At 40.1% G+C, this 19649-nt stretch overlaps 1 protein-coding gene across 3 annotated transcripts in view; it reads left to right on the forward strand.

The window, feature by feature from the left end:
* PCGF3 (polycomb group ring finger 3) overlaps positions 1-19649 on the forward strand; it is a 188147-nt gene that overhangs the window by 105644 nt on the left and 62854 nt on the right. For all 3 annotated transcript variants that reach the window (XM_075851333.1, XM_075851341.1, XM_075851351.1), the window contains one exon: positions 14202-14319. In XM_075851333.1, coding sequence (XP_075707448.1) covers positions 14202-14319 — 118 coding nt within the window. The remainder of the gene's footprint in view (positions 1-14201; positions 14320-19649) is intronic.

The raw sequence follows: 19649 nt of genomic DNA on the forward strand, positions 1-19649 counted from the left end.
TCAGGGGAAACTCCTGAAGCGGAATCCCCGAACACATGGGGATTCCCCTTCAGGAGCTGCCGCTGATGTCACTGTCCGGATCTGCCCGGCCCGGCACGGATGCATAACTTTATGCAAACCGGCCGGGCAAAATGGCCGATTTTACCGGCCGACACTCGGGCTCGGGAACGACCCGGTCGTGTGAATCCCGCCTTAATGACACACTTTCTTGAGAATGTTCAGCAGCATGTGGATAAGGTTTTTAAAATATCATCCACTTGCCTGCAACAGTCTTCTGTTGCAGATTTTTTTTTTCCAGCATATCGGGATGGCAAAATCTACAGCAAATACGCTACATGTGCAGGGGGCCCAAAGGATCTATATACAGATAACTAGCTAGAGCAATCTTTTTGCAGTTACACATTGTTAGTGGTAAAATTTGGTCAATATTTTTACTCTTTTTTATTTTTATTTATTTATAATAAAATTCTGAAATTTAAAGACAGTTTAGAAACTTTAGCATCCTCTGCTTATAAAATGGATATTGGCACCACACAATTTATTACATAAATAAGGTTTATCATATGTCGTCTTTATGTACACCGATATTTTTTTTAATTAATTTTTTTTAAATTAAATTCTTTAAGACGTTATAACGCCCCATGCACACGACCGTGCCCGCAATCACGGCCCGCGATTGTGGGCACGGCCGGCCGCCAACTGCCACCCGCATTTTCGGGCCGTGCTCACATACAAGGTATGGGAGCACGGCCCGCAAAATGCAAAAGAACGGACATGTTCCATAATTTTCGGAACATTTCTACCGGATGGACACCCATCCGTAGCGCTACAGAAAGGTGTCCGCGTTCAATGAAAGTGAATGGGTCCGTTTTTGCGGACCGCAGTTGCGGTCTGCAAAAACTGAGTTTTTTACGGTCGTGTGCATGGTGCCTAAGGCTTATAATTGCAGTTTTTTAAATATAGAACAGAATTTGCAAAAACATATATTTTTTTTAAGCACCACTATAGTTTTAAAGTGGCTTTGAGGGGCCTATAAGAAATCCCTCATGAATGACCCCATTTTAAAAATTGCATCCGCTCCACGTTTTTAAACCAACATTTAGATGGTTTGACGCTTAGGTTTTTTACAAGAATTAAAGCAAAGTGAAGGTGAAAGTTACAGATTTCCTTTTTTCTTCAGATATTCAATTTTAATTCATTTATTTCAGTAACACAGCAAGTGTTAAGAGAAACCCAACTCACTATTTATTACTCTGATTCTGCAGTTTTCAGAAATATTGCATATGTGGCCATAGTTTGCTGCTTGACTGAAACACATGCCTCAGAAATTAAGAAGCACCTTGTGAATTTTGGGGCCTACTTATGGTTTCTAGGCACCACCACTACAGGTTTACAGAGACCTTGAGGTGCCAAAACATAAGAAACAACCTTAAAAAATACCATATTTTGCTAACTTTTCACCTCAAGGAATTTAGGTGTGTAGCGAATATTTTGACCACACGGGTGTTTCATAAAATTTATCAGTGCAGTGCAGATTTCACTGAATTGGTTTCTAGATACCAAGTTGCATTGTGGCTAACCGTACAGTGGAAACCTCTGAGAAGTGATCCCATTTTGGAAGCAACACCCCTCAAGCAATTCATTTAACCACTTCCCGAAATTTGACGTATGGATACATCATGGAAAGCTAGTTCTTCCCATATTTTGCCGTATCCATACGACAAATGAATGACACGGGCTCAGAAGCTGAGTCTGTGTCATCATCCCCTGGTGTTAGCTGCATGTTACAGCTGACGCCCTGGGGTAATGGCGGGGACCGAAGTTAGCTCCGATCCCCACCATTAAAGAGGCTCTGTCACCACATTATAAGTGGCCTATCGCCTACATAAGGAGATGGGCGCTGTAATGTAGGTGACAGTAATGCTTTTTATTTAAAAAAACAATATTTTTTCACCACTTTTATTAGTGATTTTAGATTTATGCTAATGAGTTGCTTAATGCCCAAGTGGGCGTGTTTTTACTTTGGTCAGCGTCATACACTCCTCTGTACAACGCCCACTTGGTCTAAAGTAAAAACACGCCCACTTGGGCATTAAGCAACTCATTAGCATAAATCTAAAATCACTAATAAAGTGGTGAAAAAATATCGTTTTTTTTAAATAAAAAGCATTACTGTCACCTACATTACAGCGCCCATCTCCTTATGTAGGCGATAGGCCACTTATAATGTGGTGACAGAGCCTCTTTAATGGGCCTCTTTAATGGTGGGGATCGGAGCTAACTTCGGTCCCCGCCATTACCCCAGGGCGTCAGCTGTAACATGCAGCTAACACCAGGGGATGATGACACAGACTCAGCTTCTGAGCCCGTGTCATTCATTTGTCGTATGGATAATATTTTAAATAAAAAGCACTGCTGTCACCTACATTATAGCGCCCATCTCCTTATGTAGGAGATAGGGCACTTATAATGTGGTGACAGAGCCTCTTTAACCCCTTAAATGCAGTGATCAAAAGCGATCGCTGCATTTAAGGGGTTTACAGCTCATCGGCACCCCAGCAATGAAATTGCCCGAGTGATGGTGGCTGCATTAGCAACCGGGGGCCTAATACTGGCCTCCCGGTCTGCCTAGTACAGTAGCCGTTCAGGCCATGCCTGGAGGCGGAGAATATAAAAGGCTTCCGTAGCCGCTGGCGCCGGCTCAGGAGCTGAGCCGTCAGTGGTAGGTGTCAGCTGTATGTTACAGCTGACATCCACCTGTAACGGCTGGAACCGGAGTTAGCGCCGATCCTTGCCATTAACCCCTTAGATGCAGCGATCAAAAGAAATTGCTGCATCTTAGAGGTTGGTAGCAGATCGGCAGCCCTGCATTGAGATCGTAGGGCTGCCGACTGCTGCTATAGCAACAGGTGGCCTAACAATGGTCTCCTGCTCTGCCATTACGGAAGCCGATTAGGCCTTGCCGGGAGGCGAAGCCTAATCGGCTTGCTTTCAGTGAATGACTGACAGATCTAATACGTCGCACTACATAGGTAATGCAATGTATTAGAATCAAAATCTGACAGTTGGACCTTCAAGTCCCCTAGTGGGACTAAAATAAAGACGTTGTAAAAATAAGTTTAAAGTAATAAAATATAATACAATCGACCTTTTCCATGATAAAGTCCTTTTATTATTGTAAAAAATTTAATTAACCATACATATTTGGAATCGCCGCGACCGTAATGGCCTGAACTTTGGTCACTTTGCCCTACAAAAATGTAAATAAAAAGTGATCAAAAAGTCGCATGTATCCAAAAATGGTATCTATGAAAACTATAGATTGTTTCGCAAAAAACAAGCCCTCATAAAGCTCCATCGACGAAAAAATTTAACAAGTTATGGTTCTCACAACATGGCGACAGAAAAAAATATATTCTTTTTACAAAAGTGATTTTATTGTGCAAAAACTTGGAAAACATAAAAATATGCTATAAATTTGGTATCGCCGGAATCGTACTGACCCGCAGAATAAAGTTAACATGTCATTTATAACACATGGTAAATGCTGTGTAAAAAAAATATCTATGCCAGAATTGCTGGTTTTTGGTCACCTTGCCTTCCAAAAAAAAAGGATAAAAAGTGATCAAAGCGTCGCATGTACCCCAAAATGGTACTAATAATACCTACAGCTCGTCCCGCAAAAAAACAGCCCTCCTACCACTACGTCTTTGAAAAAATTTAATTAGTGAAGGCTCCAATAAATCAGGAAATAAAAATATGCAGTTGTGCAGGCCTGATGGGAACATTTCTTCTGTTTCAAGAGGCGATTTATCAATGCCCTAAAATTAGGGAACCAGGAAGGGGAGGGCTCAAACATATCTGCTGGAAGCGAGGGTGCCCATATTATACCAGGACAACACTTTCCCAGAAAAATTCCCCAAAATGCAAAGGTGCAGAGTAGGGCTGGGCAATTATGACCTAAATCAAAATCACGATTAATTGAACATGTAACCTCGATTACGACTATTTAGACCACACCCCTTTTTGCATGCTACGCCATTGAATTAATATTTATCCCCGGAGCCTGCTGTATACTACTAGTATATAATATACCCTCTGATTCTGCTGTATACTACTAGCATACAGAAGATTTAGAGCCAGGGGTTATACATACAGCATATATATTGTACAGTAGGCAGGCTCAGGGGGTATATATTATATACAGTAATATATCATTCCACTAACACTTCGCTGAGGCATCTCAAAGTCAGGTTCTTCCAGACTAGTGTGTTCTTATTCTTCGTAGTCCTTCTACCCAGCTTCTTTTCAGCATCAAACATTTGTACGACTAATTAGGCCTCAATTTCGCATGGTACTCTTTCACTCCTGAGCTAGATCGAATGTCCAGGCAAAAGATTAGGGCCACATGTAGGGTGTTTCTACAACCGGGAAACAGCATAATAATTGTAGATCTGTCTTGTTATGGTCTCACAAGCTTGGCACCACATATTGGCATGTCTATGGAGAAATTCCCATTTTCACTCTGCAACATCGAGTGCACATTAATTTCTGGAAAACACCTTCGGGGTTAACATGCTCAGTACACCCCTAGGTGAATACCTTGAGGGGTATCGTTTCCAAAATGGGGTCACTTCTTGGGGGTTTCCACTGTTTTGGTCCCACAGGGGCTTTGCAAATGCGACATAGCACCCAGAAACCAATCCAGCAAAATCTGCACTCTGAAAGCCAAATAGTGCTCCTTCCCTTCTGAGCCCTGCCATGTGCCCAAACAGCAGTTTATGACAACATATGGGTTATTGCCGTACTCAAGAGAAATTGCTTTACAAATTGCTTTTTTTTTTCCCTTTTATTTGTTGAGAAAATGTAAAATTTTGAGCTAAAGCTACGCCTTATTGAGTAAAAAGGATTTTTTTTATTTTCACTACCCAATTCTAATAAAATCTATGAAACACATATGGGGGCAAAATGCTCACTACACCCCTAGATGAATTCTTCAATGGGTGTAGTTTTGTAAATGGAGTAAATTTTGGGTAGTTTCCACTGAACTGGTACCTTAGGGGCTTTGCAAAAGCGATGTGGTGCCCAGAAACCAATCCAGCAAAATCTGTTCTCCAAAGGCCAAATGGCGCTCCTTCTCTTCAGAGCCCTGCCGTGTGCCCAAACAGCAGTTTATGAGCACATATGTGGTATTGCCATACTCGGGAGAAATTGCTCTACAACTGTTAGGGGGCTTTTTCTTCTTTATTCCTTATGGACATTGTTTTTTTTTCCGCTAAAACTACATCTTATTGTAAAAAATGAAAATATTTCATTTTCACGTCGAAATGAAATGTTAAATACTTTTGTGTCAAAAAAGACAAAAGTATAATAGGTATGATACTCTGTGACGATCGCCGATCTCAGGTCACGTCACAGGGGTGAATTACACTACTGAGCTTATTAATTTACCCCATAAATCCACGCCCACCTACTCTGGATGACAGGATTATGCTAAATTACTCACATAGGTTTCCAACACCCCAATAATTTATACCACAGTATGCTACCACCACCTATAACATTGCTGGATAGTGAAATCATATTGTTGCAAGGCTAAACTCCATCTCAGCAGCTTCCCGTTATCACCTGCTACCCTGTGCAACCAACTAAGTGGGTTGTGGTCGGTCACTACTGTAAATTTTCACGTCAAAATTTTAATAAAATCTATGAAACACCTGTTGGGTCAAAATGCTCACTACACCCCTTGATGGATTCCTTGGGGGTGTAGTTTCCAAAATGGGGTCTTTTTTGGGTGTTTCCCTTGTTTTGGCATCACAAGACTTCTTCAAACCTAACATGGTGCCTAAAATATATTCTAATAAAAAAGAGACCCCAAAATCCTCCAGGTGCTCCTTTGCTTCTGAGGCCTGTGTTTCAGTACATTAGCACATTAGGGCCACGTGTGGGATATTTCTAAATACTGCAGAATCTGGGCAAATCATATTGAGTTGCGTTTCTCTGGTTAAACCTTCTGTGTTCCAGAATTTTTTTTATTAAAAGTGTAGCTAAACGTTTGACAAACTTCTGACAAGTTTGGATTGGTGGGGGTCCGAATGCTGAGACCCCCACCAATATCTAGAATGAAGCAGCTGAAGTGGTCGTGTGAGCGCTCAGCTGTTTCATTTCTGTTCGACTTTTTACGGAAAGCCGATGTATTGGTGTAGGGCTCATAGACTTTCTATTCAGTCCGTACACCGATACATTTATTTCCGGAAATAGCCGAACAGACACGAAACGGCTGAGTGCTCACACGAGCACTTCAGCTGCTTCGTTCTAGAGATTGGTGGGGGTCTCAGTGCTCGGACCCCCACCAATCCAAACTTCTGACATGTCACTATGACATGTCAGAAGTTTATTAAACGTTTAGCTACAATTTAAATATGAATTTCTGCAAAAAAAAATACAATATTTGTACATTTCACCTCCACTTTGCTTTAATTCTTGTGAAATCGCTAAAGGGTTAAGAAACTTTCCAAATGCTGTTTTAAATACTTTGAGGGGTGCAGTTTTTAAAATGGGGTGACTTATGGGGGTTTGTATTGTATAGGCCCCTCAAAGCCACTTCACAACTGAACTGGTCCCTGTAAAAACAGCTTTTTGAAATTTTATTGAAAATGTGAGAAATTTTTGCTAAAGTTCTAAGCCTTGTAAGGTCCTAGAAAAATAAAAGGATGTTAAAAAAAACAATGCCAATCTAAAGTAGACATATGGGAAATGTTAATTAGCAACTATTTTGTGTGGTATTACGATCTGTCTTACAAGCAGATCCATTTAAATTTAGAAAAAAAACGAATCTTTTCAATTTTTTTCGCTAAATTTTGGTGTTTTTTTTTTACAAATACTGAATGTATTGACCAAATTTTACCACTAACTTAAAGTCCAATGTGTCATGAGAAAATAGTCTCCGATTCGCTTGGATAGGTAAAAGCATTCCGAAGTTATTACCACATAAAGTGACACGTCAGATTTGAAAAATGAGGCTCTGTCAAGAAGGTCAAAAATGGCTGCAGCGGGAAGGGCTTAAAGGTGTAAAGAGCATTTTGACCCCACAAGTGTTTTGCAGAAATTCGTGCACAATGGATATTGCAGAGTGAAAATTGCTAATTTTTCATAGCACGCAAAAAAAAATAATGGCGACCGCACACTGCGTTCACTAATGTCACCTAAACCGCTAAATATAAATATATATGCATTACTGCTAAATCTACTTACAAATAGGGAGGTTCTTGGCACACATTTTTGATCAAAAAGTGTTAGCCCACCTGCCACGACAAGGCGACCTCTGTAAGGTGGGAACCTACGCTGCACATACACCCAGAACTGGGACTAAGCCTACACATATATCTGGGGATGGTAGGATCCAGCATTGAACGAATTAAAATCACCCAGGGCAAAATGGGAGGAGTGCAAGAACAACAAGTGGAGGCAGTCACTAACACCACATGTAATGCATATTTATTTATATTTAGCGGTTTAGGTGACATTAGTGTTCGCAGTGTGCTTACGCCATTTTTTTGTATGCTGTATAAATTTGCCGTCACAGGCGTTCTTGCACCTGTATGTACATTTTGCTTCGTTTTGTTGGAATGTGCTGTGCAAACTTTCACATTTCAGTCCTCAGCTTGTTCCACTGTAAAAATACAGCTCTCTAAATATTATGCTGTGTTTTTTTTTATTTCAAAACACCCTGCATGTGGCCCTAATCTTTTGCCTGGACATACAACAGGGCTCAGGAGTGAAAGAGTACCATATGCATTTGAAGCCTAATTTGGTGATTTATACATTACCCATAATTGCAGATGCTCTGAGGGGAAATATTAAAAGAATCCATAAAGAAGTCACCCCATTTTAAAAAAAACGACACTTTCAAGGCATAGAGGTGTAGTGAGCAGTTTGACCTCACAGGTGTTTTCCAGAAATTAGTGCTCAATGCATGTTGCAGATATATGCCATTTCAGTGCCACACATAGTTAAGCGGGTTCTCCCGAGTACAGTAATACCCATATGTGCTCGTAAACTTCTGTTTGCACACTGCCAGGCTCGTAAGGACGCCATTTAGCTTTTGGATCACACAATTCTCTTAGTATTAGTTTTGTTTAAGGTGTTTTTTTGGTACATTTGTAAAATGTGCGGAGTACATCAGGGCATAATAATGGGGTAAATATTACAGTTAATAATCCGTTCATGTGTGATACGCAATCCTTTATGCACAGGCCAGGTTTTTCGAGGAGGTGTCGCACTGATAAATGGTGTTCATTCTTTGTAATGGCAGGAAGGAGGTGAAGGGAAAGTGAGCCCTAATCTACCCACCGCCCTGTCCCTGCCTACTTGCAGCGACCCGCCCTAGGCGACGGGGTACAACTGGGCGGCGGTCCCTACGCTGTCTAAGTGCACGGGAGAACAAACAGGGAACACGCAAGGGAAGGGGCAGTCGCCCACGGAACGCCGCGAGGAAACGGGGCGGTGAATGAGTAGTCCGGACCAGGATGAAGTGGAGTATACCCAAGTGAGCACGGAGGAGGAAGCAAGCCAGAGGCAAAGCAAAGCAGGTTAAGCGGAGCTGCAGCAAGGCAGAAGCACGGCAGAAGCAGGCTGGAGCAAGCAGCAGTGGGGCCAGGAATCCAAAAGAATTACAAGCACTGAGGAGGAGAACACGACAGGTGATAAAGGGCAGGGGGCGGAGCTAACTCCGACTGACCAGGCCGCGATAGGCTCTCCCACTCCTGAGCCTGCCACCCTGGTTGGTGGGAGATGGTGTCAGTCGAACAGGTCTGGCCTCAGGTGTGGATTGATTAATCCCAGGAGTATACCTAGACGTAGTACCTGGCAGATCCCTAACATTCTTATCCCCTTTTGGAGAACACACTGCATCTTTTAGGGTCCTTGCCATATTTGCAGTTTGGGAAAATTAACTGGGTAATTGTTTACCTGGTACAGTAGAGGCGGACTCACTTCCATAGAAGATGACTTTTTGGGGCAAATTTACTTGGGCCCTCCCCTTCCTGGTTCCCGAATATTAGGGCCCTGATAACCACCTCTTAAAGCTGAAAGAATGTTCGCGTCCAGTCTGCACATCGGGATAGCACGTAAGCGTAATACAGCGCCATCTGTACGATGTGCACAGCCAGCCTTTTGTACCATGGGACATGGTTATGTGGGAACACAGGGTGTTGTACAAAATGTATTGCCTACTTTGGTTTCTGCACTAGCCCCATATGCAGCACAAGGGCCAAAAATGTCATCATCTCTGTGACATCTGCATGGCCCACTTGTGGGATCTAGCAAATGATCAGCGAAAAACTGCTGGACTTGTGAATTAGTCACGGCTAATCATAACTTTTTTTTTTATTTTTCACTTGATGAAGCTGTGTGAGGGCTTGTTTTTTGTGAGACAAGCTGTAGTTTTTATTAGTATCATTTTGGGGTACATAACCACTTTTAATTTAAATTTTTTTTTTAACCCCTAAAGGGCCGAGCCATTTTTTTATTTTTCATTTTGATTTTTCACCTCCCGCATTCCAAGAACCAGAACATCTTTATTTTTCCGTCAATAGAGCGGTGTGAGGGCTTATATTTTGCGGGAGGAGTTGTAGTTTCTATTGGTGGCATTTAAAGTACCATATAATGTACTCGGAAACCGGCCAAAAAATATTTGCGGGCTGAAATTGGGAAAAACTGCGATTACTCCATTATTTTTTGGGTTCGGTTTTTACATCTTTCACCGTGTGGTAAAAACAACAACTTAACTTTATTCTGTGGCTCAATACTATTACGGTGATATCAAATTTATATAGATTTTTTAATATTTCACTACTCTAAAAAAACAAAAAACTTTTTGTTAAAAAAATAATAGTTTTGTTTTACCACATTCTGAGAGCTGTAACTTTTTTGTTTTTCCATGTATTGAGCGGTGTGAGGGCTTATTTTTTGCGGGACGAGCTGTCATTTTTATTGGTACCATTTGTTGGTACATATGACTTTTTGATCACTTTTTATGAATTTTTTTTGGGGAGCGAAGGTGACCAAAAAACTGAGCTTTTGGCTGTTTACAAGTTTTATTTTTTCCAGCCTTCACCGTGTGCATTAAATAACAATATATTGTAATAGTTCAGACTTTTACGGACGCAGCGATACCAATTTTGTTTACTTGTTTTATTTTTTACATTACTTTAGAGGAAGAATGGGAAAAGGGGGATTTTTTGAAGTTTTTATTTTTTTTGCACTACTAAAAACGTTATCACTTCTTTTTACACCTTTTATTAGTCCCCCTAGTGGACTTGAACCACAGATTGTTAGATCGCTGGTACAATATACTGCAATACTAATGCATTGCAGTATATCGCCATTTTTACAGGCATCTGTTAAGCCCTGCCACAGGCCCCTTCATTAGGCCCCTAGGCTGCCATAATAGCCATTGTCACCCCCGGATCTCGTTGCGGAGGGGGGCGATTAGCTGTCAGAGGGGGCTGCCCCCCTCTTTTGAACATCTCAGATGCTGCGGTCGCGATTGAAGGCAGCATTTGAAGGGGCTAAACATCCAGGAACAGCGCGATCGCTGCTCCTGGCAGTTAGTCCTGAGTGTTGGCTGTAAAACACAGCCGACGCCCGCAGCATATGGAGCGCGCTCTAAACATCATCCCCCCCCCCGCACCAGGACGTATCGGTGTGCTAAGGGGTTAAAGACCTGAGGATCAAAAACAGCAATTTTGGCACAGTTTTTTCTATAAAAGTTTAACGTGGTTCACCGTGCTGTACAAATTACACGCTAGCTTTATCCTACAGTTCGATACGGTTACAGTGGTACCAAATTTATATCGTTTTTTTTTTTAATGTTTTACTTTAACGCAATTAGACTTTTTTTTCACTATATTCTGAGAGCCATAAGTTATATTTATTTTTTTTAGTCGACTGAGCTATATCCGGGCTTGATTTTTTTGTGAGACAAGCTGTAGGGCTTATTTAAACAAACGTGATATACGTCCATGCAGCGCGAGTGATTTTCACGCGCCTCGCACGGACCTATGTTAGTCTATGGGGCCGTGCAGACTGTCCGTGAGTTTCACCCAGCGTGTGTCCGCTGCGTAAAACTCACGACATGTCCGTTATTTGTGCGTTGTTCGCGCATTACGCACCCATTGAAGTCAATGGGTGCGTGAAAATCACGCGCAGCACACGGAAGCACTTCCGTGTGACGCACGTGATTCGCGCAACAGCAGTAAAAAGTATGAATGAAAACAGAAAAGCACCACGTGCTTTTCTGTTTACAAACATAAAAACAGTGTCATAATGATGCCGGCTGCGCGAAAATCACGCAGCTGCGCATCATACGCAGCTGATACACGGAGCTGTTAAGTACCTTTTGCGGGTGCAAAATGTCGCGTTTTTTTCGCGCGCAAAAGTCACACGCTCGTGTAAATTCGGCCTTATTGTTATCATTTTGGGATACATGTAACTTGATCTGTTTTTTTTTTTTGTTTTTTTTTTTCATTTTTTCTGCCTTGTTTCCTTTTTTTATTGTATGCGTTATCCATGCGGGATGAATAACATATTTTTATAGTTCAGGTTATGACGAACGCGGCGATGCTATTAACGCATGTTTTTTTGTTTTTTCATTTTGCCATAATTATAGTTGATCAACTATAATTTTTTTTTTTTAATTACATTTATTTACTTTTTCTAAAACATTTTTTTTAGTTTTTTTTTTGTAGTCTTACTAAACTTACTTTAGACTTGAAGGCCTGCTCTTATCTGTGCAATACATTGCACTACTTAGTAGAGCATTGTTTTGTAACTCATTTTTACACTGACGGGCAGCCTATTGGGCACTGCCTCTTGCAGGACCTAATAGGCTTCCGTGCATAACAGACCAGGATGCCATTATTAGGCAACCATTGGCTCGTAGATGGGATGATGGGGTACAGAGAGAACCCCCTCCCTCTGCCAGCCTCTTTGATGATGCAGTCTTATAAACGTAACTGTATGCCTATTTGCGAGAATGGACTTTCAATTACATTTAAAGAGGCTCTGTCACCAGATTTTGCAACCCCTATCTGCTATTGCAGCAGATAGGCGCTGCAATGTAGATTACAGTAACGTTTTTATTTTTAAAAAACGAGCATTTTTGGCCAAGTTATGACCATTTTTGTATTTATGCAAATGAGGCTTGCAAAAGTCCTAGTGGGCGTGTTTAAAGTAAAAGTACAAGTGGGCGTGTATTATGTGCGTACATCGGGGCGTTTTTAATACTTTTACTAGCTGGGCGTTCTGACGAGAAGAATCATCCACTTCTCTTCAGAACGCCCAGCTTCTGGCAGTGCACGGACACAGCGTGTTCTTGAGAGATCACGCTGTGACGTCACACACTTCCTGCCCCAGGTCCTGCATCGTGTCGGCCACATCGGCACCAGAGGCTACATTTGATTCTGCAGCAGCATCGGCGTTAGCAGGTAAGTCGATGTAGCTACTTACCTTCAAACGCTGATGCTGCTGCAGAATCAACTGTAGCCTCTGGTGCCGATGTGTCCTCGCTCGTCCGACACGATGCAGGACCTGTGAGTGACGTCACAGCGTGATCTCTCGAACACGCTGTGTCTGCGCTGCCAGAAGCTGGGCGTTCTGAAGAGAAGTGGATGATACTTCTCGTCAGAACGCCCAGCTAGTAAAAGTAGTAAAAACGCCCCGATGTACGCACATAATACACGCCCACTTGGACTTTTACTTTAAACACGCCCACTAGGACTTTTGCAAGCCTCATTTGCATAAATACAAAAATGGTCATAACTTGGCCAAAAATGCTCGTTTTTAAAAAATAAAAACGTTACTGTAATCTACATTGCAGGGCCGATCTGCTGCAATAGCAGATAGGGGTTGCAAAATCTGGTGACAGAGCCTCTTTAAATTCGGGAAGCGGTTGATAAATTTTTTGTGTCTTTGGCTGTCAGTGCGACACTGAGAAATCTACAACAGCCAGAAGCTGGCATAGATTTCCACTACAATTTCTGCCAGTTTCTGTCATAAATTATAGTAATTGCATCGAGCCGCGATGGCTCTGCCACCTTCTGCTAAACTCCTCTGACTTTTTAGAAAAATTGCGAGAGCAGTGTAAATGACACACACAAGTATTAATTTTGTGACTTGAGAGCCTTTTGCGACTTTTCTACGCCATAAAACCGGCGTAGGAACGTTGATAAATTCCCCCCCATTAAGGCTATGTTTACATCGGCATTAGAGGCTCCGTTTGAAACCTTTTTAGATTTTACCATATTTGACAGTAAAAAAATACCACTGAAAGTAGCACTATTTTACTCATCAACACGACGGTGATAAAGAAAATTAATCATTATAGCTTTAGCTAATAATCAATTCCCAACATTATATGCTTTTGCTAAAATATATATGTACACTTTGCCTATGTTTTCTTTGCCTCTGAAATGTATTTTATATAATCTTGGTAGCTAAAGGCCCTTTTACACGGGCCAATTATCGGGCAAGCGAGCGAAATTATGGATAAAAACTACGGTTGTGTTCGTGGGGCCTAAGTCGGTGGGGACGCAAGTGTAAACAGAGCTGAAGTAACGCAATCATATTGCCTCTATTTTGACTCTTATGGGGAAACACTGTATAAAAAAAATATATAGAAAAAAGAAAACAATATCAAATAAAAATCTATACCTGGTAAACCCCATTATTATTACTACTACTACTACTACTACTACTACTATCATATGGATAGTGTGTGACTGGTTTATACATATTGTCTTAAAGTATACAAAAAAGAAAAAAACATGCTTTGTAGAAACATTTATGGTTTTGTGGATAAACAATCTTGTATGTATATTTTTGCTATACCTTTACCAGTTCTCTCAAAAAGCACATCTATGGGTTTATTTTTGGGCTGTCATTCTGGGGCTGGACTATGGAGGCACCGTTCTCTGTTGGTCCTCCCCAGACGCTCTTCAGATCGGCTCAAAAAAAAAAGTTCAAGTAATGTAACACTTGCCTCTCAATTCACTCTTCGACATCTTCATCATCTTCCTCTCTGCTTATACTGATCATGGGAAGTATGTAGTGCTGAAAGAAGATTAAAGAAGAAAAATTTTGTTCTTAAAACTTTTTAACTTTAAATAGATCTCTTACCTTGGAAAACTTTTATTTTGCAGACACCAAAGATGCTGACTCGAAAGATAAAACTCTGGGACATCAACGCTCACATCACATGTCGTTTGTGCAATGGATATCTCATCGATGCGACTACTGTGACGGAGTGCTTACATACCTGTATGTATAATTTAGCTTTTTTTTATAGTATAAATTGTGATTTGGAATGTAATTTATTATATGTACAGAAGTGAGGAAAGATAGCAACACTAGCTCTGTATGCATCTCCCTGTCATTTTTCTGGTACATGGGGGAGGGGCTGTACTCCATTTATAATAATTTGTAATAATTGATTTCAATAGATTCCCATTTGTGCTGTCTTCATGCAGACCAAATAGATGTTTCCAATATGGCTGCCCTAGGGAAGTTTTTTTTTTTTTTTTTTTTTAAATGTTTTATATAAAAAAAATACATTAAAAAAACCAAACAGACTTTTATATCTAGTTAATGAAACATTAATTTTGAAACTTTATTTAAAGGCTATGTACACTTTTTAACGTTTATTGTTTTTTTTCCCCACTATATCATTGTTTTGTGTCTTAAGCAATTTCTTTTATTGACTTATTAAAAACGTTTTTACAGTACATCTTCTATGTATTCTGTACATATAGAATCTGTATCGTTACCTCTCTGACGATTCCATCAGTTAAGCTGAGAGAGTCCTGTGTGTATAATAAAAGTCAATGAAGAGAATTACTGAAAAATATTGATTTCATTTAAAAAAATCCATTCAAAAGTGTACATAGCCTTTAATTCCTGTATGAACATAGGAGCAGAACATTGTGGGCAGTGCCAGTTGACATCACTTTATTTTACAGCTGACACCCTTCTAGAATGGCCAGGACAGGAGCAAGCCTCCGATCCGGCTGATTAACTCTTTAGGTAGTGCAATGTATTCCTATAGCGATCAGTGTTGCAGGCCTTCAAGTCCCCTAATGGGTCGAAAAAAAAAGTTGTTTAAATAAATGATTCAAGTTAAAAAAAAAACAAATTTTATTTTTTTCCCCATACTAAGTTTTTTATTATTGGGAAAAAAAAAACTATACATAATTTAGTATCGCCGCGTCCATAACGACCCAAGCTATAAAACTATTATGTAATTTATCCAGCATGGTGAACGCTGTAAGAAAAAATATGAAAAACCACGCCAGAATCGCTGTTTTTAGGTCACCCCAAAAACTGGAATAAAAAGTGATCAAAAAGTCACATTTATCCCAAAATAGTACCAATAAAAATGACAGCCCGACCCGCAAAACAAAGCCTTGACACAGCTTTGTTGATGCAAAAATAAAAGTTATGGATCTTAGAATATGGCGACACAGAAAACCAATTATTTAAAAAAAAAAAAAAATTATTATTTTAGTTGCAAAAACTGAAATAGATAAAGAAAACTATATAACTTTTGTCCGAATAATGAAATAAAAAGTGATCAGAAAGTCACATGTTCCAAAATGGTACCAATAAAATCTACAGCTTGTCTGTCAAAAAACAAGCCCTCTCACAGTTCCATCAACCGAAAAAAGTTATGGCACTAATAAAGCGGTGATTAAAAAACATCCCGATGTGCAGGCCGGAGGGGAACATTCCTTCCTGTAGGAAAACATAAAAAAAAAAACTATATAAATTTGGTATTGCAGTAAACGTACTGACTCGCTGAATAAAGGCAACATGTCAATTATACTGCACGGGAAATACCGTAAAGAAAAATACATAAAGGATAATGCTGGAATCCTTTGTAATTGGTCCCTAACCTCCCAAAAAATTGAATAAAAAGGGATCAAAAATTTGCATGCCAATGGTACCAATAAAAACAACAGCTCGTCCCACAAAAAAAAGCCCACATACGGCTACCCGATGTGTAGGCCGGGGGGAACATTCCTTCAGTTTCAGGAAGTGGTTATCAAGGCTCTAGTTTATGGGAACCAGGAAGGGAAGGGCCATAGCACATCTGCTGGAATGAGGGTGCCCGTATTATACAGTGGCAACACTTTCCCAAACTGCACCTTTTTGTGACTTTTCCTCCTTTGTAGAGGGTTACAAAAGGGGGATAAGAAAGGATAGTGTTCATCAGTGCGACACTGGCCTGCGCATAACGGATTTCTTCACATCGTACCACACATCTATGGATTATTTAAATTATTTACCCCATTATTATATCCTCTTATTATTCTCTGATGTACTCAGCAGAGATCACATATGCCCCCGCATTATAGACTGAAATACCAGTAAAACTCCAAACGAAACTACTACCAAGCAAAATCTGCTCTCCAAATGGCGCTCCTTTCCTTCTAAGTCCTACAGTGTGCCCAAACAGCAGTTCACGTCCACATGTGTGGCATTCCCATACCTGTGAGAAGCCACTTAACAATTTATTGGGTAAGATTCTAGTGTGGCACAAGCTGGGCACAACATAGTGTGCGGTGAAATGATGTATCGGTGGAAAAATAAAATTTTTCACTTTGCATTATCCACTGCGTATGAATTTCTGAAAAACAACTGTGGAGTCTAAATGCTTACTACACCCCTTGATAAATGCCTCTTAGGGGTGTCGTTTCTAAAATGGGGTCGCTTTTTGTTTTGATACATCAGGGGTTTTGCAAATGCGACATGGCATCCACAAACCATTCCAGCAAAATCTGCACCGCATATGGGGTATTCCCGTACTCTGAAGAAATTTCTTTATAAATGTTGGGGTGCTTTTTCTCCTTTTTGTTCTTTGTGAAATTTTGAGCCAAAACAACATCTTAATGGAAAAAAATTTTTTTTTTAATTTTCACTGCGCAATGCTAATCAATTCAGAAAAAAAATTGAGGGGTCAAAATGCTCACTATACCCCTAGACTAATTTGTCAAGGGGTGTAGTTTCCCAAATGGAGTCACTTTTTAAGGGTTTCCACTCAGGGGCTCTGCAAATGTAATATGGTGCCCAGAAAACAATCCAGCAAAATTTGCGCTCCAATAGCCAAATGGCGCTCCTACCCTTCTGAAGTTTCAAAAATTGTTTATTTTTTTAGGTTTTTCCTATGCTTTGGCACCACGAGACCTCTTTAAACCTGACATAGTGTCAAAAATACCGTATTTTCTAATAAAAAGAAGGCCACAAAATCCACTGGGTGCTCGTTTGTTTCTGAGGCCGGTGTTGCAGTCAAGTAGCACACTAGGACCACATACAGGATATTTCTAAACTCTTAAGAATCAGATTAATAAATATTAAGTTGCGCTTCTCTGTTTACACTTGCTGTTTTACAGAAAAAAAAGGACTGAAATTGAATATCCGCAAAAAATAATTATTTTAATTTCTGTGGGAATGCTAGTGGCTTAAGAAACTTTCTAAATGCTGTTTTGAATACTTTGAGGGTGCAGTTTTTAAAATGGGGTGATTTATGGAGGTTTCTAATATATGGGCCCTTCAAAGCCACTTCAGAACTAAACTGGTCCCTAAAAAAAATAGGCTTTTTAAATTTTCTTAAAAATGTGAGAAATTGCTGCTAAACTTAAGCTTTGTAATGTCCTAGAAAAATAAAAGTATGTTTAAAAAACGATGCCAACATAACGTAGACATATGGGAAATGTTAACTACTAACTATTTTGTGTGGTATAACTGTCTGCCTTACAAACAGACTCCTTTTAATTTTAGAGAAATGCTATTTTTTTCCCAAATATTCTCAAAATTTTGGTGTTTTTCACAAATTAATTCTGAATGTATCAACCAAATTTTACCACTAACATAAATTACAATGTTTCACGAGAAAACAATCTCCGAATCCCTCCGATAAGTATAGCATTCCAAAGTTATTACCACATAAAGTGACACATGTCAGATTGGAAAAATGAGGCCCTGCCAGGAAGGGGTTAAAGGTGTTTCTCACCAATGATAGGTATACCATAATGGTCTGATTGCTGGGAGTCCCAGCAGTCCTTATGAATCAGGCTTTTATGGCTTATGGCATATCTGAGTACAACCACCTTTTCTTTTCTTTGGATAATTTAGTAAAAAATAACACAGGCTAGATTTTTACCGACAAATTGTAAAATTAGAAATGGATCATAAAGATTATAAGAGATATAGCTGAGAATACTTATATGATTACATTTACTGTGAAGTGTAAAATAATTACAATCACAATATCCTGCATGTGCGCATTTGGCAACCAAGAGTTGCCGAGACCATTAAATTAGTCAATAACTGGGGTAGCTGTAGGCTAAAGCAGAAACGTGTGGCTACCAGAATGGGTGACCATGTAGCGAGTCCTCCAGAACGAGATCCACTCTTTGCAGTGGCTCTCCACTCTGGCTAAAATAGCTTTCTACAAACTCTCTAAGGGCTTGTCCACGTGTAGCGGAAATGCGTATTTTCCGTCCGGTATTGCGGATGGAAAATACGCAGCAGAATACAGTAGCAGCAAAGTTGGTGAGATTTAACAAATCTCATCTACACGCTGCGTAAAATTTCCCACCAGAAATTGACCTGCGGTGCGTATTTTTCTTACCGCAGCAGGTCAATTCCTGCTGCGGAAAGTGGACTGAATTGCTGCGTTTTTCAGAGGAGATGTCATCATCTCCGAGCATTGAAAAAAATGCAGCAAAATCTGCACCATTTTCTGCAGTAAAAAACGCACGAAATGGTGCGGTTTTTCTGCAGTTGAAATCCTGCTAGTTTCTGCGGAATTGCTGCAGAAATTTTGTTGCGTATATACACAGCAATTCGGCTACATGTGGACAAGCCCTAATTTCTGAGCCGGACTCAACTGGTGACAGAATTGATGACAGAATTATGCACAGTGTGCACCGCTTCGGTCTAGCAGGACGTGGAAGATGCAGGGATATATTCGGCATCACAGCTGATCCCAGGAAAATAGGGGATCGGTTATGTCCTCTGTTTTACTACACCGGAGTGAATCATTATGTGAGTGTTGGATATATTTTGAAGGGGGTCTTAATGAAAAAAAAACAAAAAAAAACTTGAAGGCCTGGGTCCACATGGGATGGAAATGCTGCTGATTTTTCTTGTGAATTTACACGAAAATGAATGCTACAAAAAATAAAGCTACTATACAATGCTTTGTGGACACTATTGTTTGACGTAAATTACTGTACAAATGTCTATTATTTGACTCTATATTACAGTCATTGAAGCTAGTATTTGACAGTTAAGAATTTAATATTCTGGACTATAATGAGCTGGTGGGGAACGGGCTAAATCGTATAATGCAATAACGTCTTTATATAGACTTTTTAGAAGCTTGTAGATGTGATACAAGGGGCTGTTCGTTTTTTGTGTTTTACAGGATATGGAGGTGACCGGCATACACAGTTTGCCTGTCATGGGAGACTTGTTAACAAATATTTGGTTTAACGTACTTGTGTGCAGATGGTCCGTGTCTCTCATTGCCGTTACATATAGGCTCAATCCATTTATAGATGGGTGTGATGCAATACTTTGTCTAGTTG

The sequence above is a fragment of the Rhinoderma darwinii genome, chromosome 1, assembly GCF_050947455.1.
Source record: "Rhinoderma darwinii isolate aRhiDar2 chromosome 1, aRhiDar2.hap1, whole genome shotgun sequence".
Lineage (NCBI taxonomy): Eukaryota > Metazoa > Chordata > Amphibia > Anura > Rhinodermatidae > Rhinoderma > Rhinoderma darwinii.